General features: G+C 41.2%; 1 protein-coding gene across 1 annotated transcript in view; it reads left to right on the top strand.

The window, feature by feature from the left end:
- The window catches only part of HINT1 (histidine triad nucleotide binding protein 1), a 13,910-nt gene extending 11,480 nt beyond the window's left edge, over positions 1 to 2,430 (top strand). Inside the window, exon 3 of the mRNA XM_019517290.1 lies at positions 2,113 to 2,430. Coding sequence (XP_019372835.1) covers positions 2,113 to 2,277 — 165 coding nt within the window. The 3' untranslated portion in view covers positions 2,278 to 2,430. The remainder of the gene's footprint in view (positions 1 to 2,112) is intronic.
- The last annotated feature ends 2,339 nt before the right edge of the window (positions 2,431 to 4,769 follow it).

Raw genomic sequence — 4,769 nt, 5'->3', positions numbered from 1 at the left:
TGCTCCACAGGCTATCATCCTCATTGTTATTTGCTTTGTTGTTCCCTGTCTTTTTTCCCAAACCAGACACTTCCTTGCTTGAGGAAGGGGCTGGGGGCTTTGCTTCACTGCTCCCCTTCCCTCAGAAATTTCCACCAGTAAAAATTATCATCTGTTTGTGGCCATAATAGTAAGAAGTAAACAGAATTTTGAAGTGTGAAAGAAGGGACTTGCCTTTTTATTTGAGAATTACCATCTTTTTGAAACACAGACCATAAATAGGGGTGCACCGACAGATTTTGGGGCCAATATAAATAGCCAATTTTTAAAGAGGCAAATTGGCCAATACCAATCTGACTTCCAATACAGCTGTGTGCAGCCGGTAAGTGTTGTGCTGGATGGGGAGGGAAGGGGCAGGTGCTGCCTAGCTGGGGTGGGGTAGAATGGGGTGCAGGATGGAGCTGCAGCTCATGGCAGGTGGGGGCAGCTCCTGCCACTGTACACACCCTGGGGAGCACTATATATCCCCCAGATCTGCACAGGGCAGCTGTGGGATGGAGCCGGGGCTGCTCTGAACTCTTCTTGGCAGAGGTTACAGAGGGGGCTGCAGCCAGGGCTGCAGGTATGCGGCGGCAGCACTGGGAGCGGGGCTACATGGGGGGGATACGGTGAAATTTGGGGTGGCTGGAGCCCCCTTCATAACCCCCTCCCCGAGCCCAGCCCCTGCTGAGAAGAGCCTGATGCAACCCCAGCTGCAGCCCATCTCATGCAGATCTTGGGGGTATGCATTTCCCCCCCCACATGGGCTCCCGGGGTGTATGCAGCAGCAGGAGCCCCTCCTCCCCCCCCATTCTAGGAGCTGTGGCTCTGTCCTGCACCCTGCTTCGCCCTGGCTGGGCAGCTCCTGCCCCTGCCCTTTTCTTCCCTCACTGCAGGAGGCATTGATCTGCTCCCACCAAGTCCCTTCCCTTTCCCCTCACCATCCATCACAATGGACTTACCAGTTGGGCTGTGATCTTCCTTGCTGCCTGCGTGCTGCATTACAGCTGTGTGCATGCACAGGCATTTATTGACCGCATGAGGCTGATTTCTGATGCAGCCAATTTTCTTTATATTAGTACTGATCTGATATCAGACTGATGTATCAGTGCATCTCTAACCATAAACTTGTTCAGGTTTTCATGGAAGTAATGTATTTTAGTCTTGAAGTTAGCAACTCTTAGAATCTTTTTCTAGAATACGAGTATATTGATTAACTAAGGCTGTTGTTTAAAGTACCCTGAGGAATACAGTGAAGTTTTAAAATGCATATACAAACAAGCCCTGGTTGTTTTTCTATTAATATTTTTCAAACTGTTCTGTGCTCTCTGTATTTTGGGTCTGGAGGAAAAAGAAATAAATAAATGTTTCAGTAGTGAGAGAAACAAAGTACAAAAATGCAAAATGACTTTTTTGTTGTCTTTTTATTCTTTATCCCCTTCTGTCCCCATACACTACGGACAGCTGTAAGTTGCTTCATTATTTCAGGCACTGTGGTCCCAAGCCTACAATGGTCTGGGGATATTGTTCTGTTAGGAGGGAACTCTTTCCACTGTCTTCCCTGCCCTTAATCTTGCTTATGGATAGACTGCCAACTTTTTGATTTTAGATTTAGTGTCCTTTTTTAGGTTTTAGGTTTCGTGTCTGTTTTGGATAGTCTTTGCTACATCTGAAATACTGTTGAAGTACAAATAACAAAACCAATACAAAATACTATACAGTCAAAAATACATGCCTTTTGTTTTGAAATGTAGGCTCAGGCCTTACTAGCATTTCAGGCTTAGTATGTCTATAAATTCGGTCTAAACCTGCATCTGTACTAGGTAAGTTAAATTGTTTTACTCTTTCTCTGTCACTGGTGATAACCAGCTGAAATAGTGTCCTTAATCATGAGAGCTGCTGAGCATCTTCAACTTCTGCTAGCCAAAACTGTGTGGTTTATAAGTCCTCTTTGAAAACCTGATTTACAGCCTTGCATGCCATCTTTCATAGTAAATTTTAATATGTTATTTAGATGTCTCTTATACTGGTTACTGATGAACTATTCTTCAGACTGCTAATTTGACTCTACCCTCTCTTTTTAAATCTTTTCAGCTTCTCGGGCATTTAATGATTATTGGCAAGAAGTGTGCTGCCGATTTGGGCCTGACCAAGGGATTCCGAATGGTTGTGAATGAAGGGCCAGAGGGTGGGCAATCTGTTTATCATGTGCATCTCCACGTTCTTGGTGGACGTCAGTTGGGCTGGCCTCCTGGCTAAGAATTGGATGGAAAGAAAATCACCACTCCGTGTAGACTTACCACACAACCCAGGAACCCAACTGCTGTTAACATGTTCTCTTTTTTTTTTTGTGGGGGTCAATAAAAGCTATGAACAGTATTCTCATAATAAAGACCTAGCATCACCCCTGTATCTCATTTTCTTAATATTTTAAACTATTGACATTGGTGTCTTTTCTGATTTAAGCAGGTGGAAGTACTTAAATTGCAGTTATTAGCATGCTGCCCTGTTGTTAGTGGTTTGTAAAAGATCAGGCTATAAGAAAAAAACCCTTGTTTTAGTAAATCTAGTCTTGAAACTTGTGTCAAGGTAACCTGAGTTTTCCAAACACTCCGAGATAAACATACATAGGATACATTGTACTAAACACTGACATAAACCTTTATGATGTGTACGACGTAAGGAAACTGGGAATTCCAAGGTCTTGTGGTATGTACATAGTCTTTTTTTTTTTTTTTTAAAGACCTTTTTTAGGTGTGCCATATGCTGCTAACCTCCCTTCATGGGGGGGGTTGTGTTTGATATCTGTTTTGCTAACTTTTCTGGTAGAATGAAACAAAGCAAAATGGCAAAATAAAGTTTAAGCTCTGGGTCATATTTTTGATGGATGATGGCTAGTTGGGTATGCCTATGTGTTTTTGGAGGAAGTGAAAGCTTCAGTAGAAAAATGTCAGCTTTTTTTCTTTATGAAGTGCCTTAGGCATTAATTCTGTTCTTAGCAATTACTCGGTAAATTGAGCAGCATGTATTATAAGTATATACTTTTGAACAGGAATGTTGTCAGGAAAGTTGTATGCTTCTATGAATAATGACTCCATTTATATTACATTTCAGAGTACTACTTATGTATTCATTAAAGCTTTCAGAACAGCTCTAAGATGATGATCTTTTTGATGTTAGGCAAGGGCCTTCAAAAGTGTATCCAGACACACAAGGCTAAAAATGAAATCATTCTACTAATGTTAAAACATGAGATATTAAGACTTGTAATATTCTTCAATGAGCATGGGTAAGAAGCTGGCTGAGCGTGTCCCCACTGTCAGTTGACTGCATTTTTTTGACCTATCACAGACCATAACAATTTTACAAAAAAACCCACCCCTACATTATTTTTATAGTTTTCTTGACAGAAATACAATTTTTATTGTTCTTTGACACATTTCTTAATGGAAAATTTGTGCTTTTTCTGTATATTATTTGGCTTTTTTACAGTATTTGACCAGCTAACTGACCGAACTTTATTTGAATAGTCAAATACCCAACCTATCCTTATGTTTCGAATCTTACTGTTGCTCAGTACAGTGCCTTGAGTACTGAAACAAACACGGCTTGTGTTTAATCTGTCTCTAATTTAACTTCCGACATGCCCTGCTAATTGCCCTTTTTTATTTTGGTCTAGCTATTTGTTTGTCACAGACTGCTATAAAAACCCTGACTGGTCTGTGTAATCCTTCAGCTGGTGTGTAGATTTGCCTGTCTTATAAGAAGACAGCTGTCCAATTTTAAGCATGAATGTCTCTTGCCTCTTATCCAGTGCCAGACTCTTGCACTTTCCAAAGGTGGTGTTTTTAAACCAGTTAAACATGATTTGAAAAAGCTGTTTGTGTATTTGGGGGTATCTTAATCATAAAGCTTCCCTAGAGTAGTGGTTCTCAAACTTTTTTGCAGACCACCTGAAACTTGCTGAGGGTTTCGGTGGACCACTAGTAGAACTTGTACCACTATAGTTAAACCATGCTACCTAATGACAGGCTGCACAAGCACCTTGGTTTTCAGGGGTGTAGCTATGTTGCTAAAGCTTTGTAGCATAGCCCTGGCCTGTGCCATAAATGGGAGGGGTTTGGGAAGTACCACCCCTTCCCTTAATGGGCATGTCCTTGTCAATAGAATTTGCACTACATTGAAGCTAACTGATATGTTCATATTAAATATGAATGGTTAGACTAATGTTCCATTTTGGCAGTTCCCTCCTGCTCTCACAAATTTCTTATTTATATCTCATAGTCCTTCTGCTAGTCGCACTCTGTACTTGCAAGTAATACAATTGCTTAATTGTTTGTGAAAGGAGAGATCCCAGCTGTGTTCTGCAATCACCATTTAACTTTTCATGTTACTATCTCTCAATTTCATTCAGAGCTATTGCTCCTGCTAGGACAATCATCCCATTTTGGAGATTCAGCATAAATGTGTAGTGGCAGCAAGTGACAAGGGATCATTTAGCTGGAGAATGCTGCCAAGTTTTTTAAATCAACTCTAAATTCTTCCTCAAATGTCCTTTCTTTGTATTCTTTATCCTAACTCTGATAATCCCAGCTTCCTCAAATGAAGAGAGTGACTTCACAGTGTCTCCTCATTCCCATTTGGGTATGCACCTGCATCCTTGAATAAGGACAAAACAAGTGGAGAATGAAAGTCTATGCCAAAGCAAGCCTGTGTGGGTTTTTTGTTTTTTTTTTGGGGGGGGGGGTCTT

The sequence above is a fragment of the Gavialis gangeticus genome, unplaced genomic scaffold, assembly GCF_001723915.1.
Source record: "Gavialis gangeticus isolate Ggan-Ray unplaced genomic scaffold, GavGan_comp1, whole genome shotgun sequence".
In the NCBI taxonomy this organism is placed as follows: Eukaryota; Metazoa; Chordata; order Crocodylia; family Gavialidae; genus Gavialis; species Gavialis gangeticus.
Note: the sequence above shows the minus strand (reverse complement) of the source record. Positions and strands in the feature narration are given on the sequence as shown.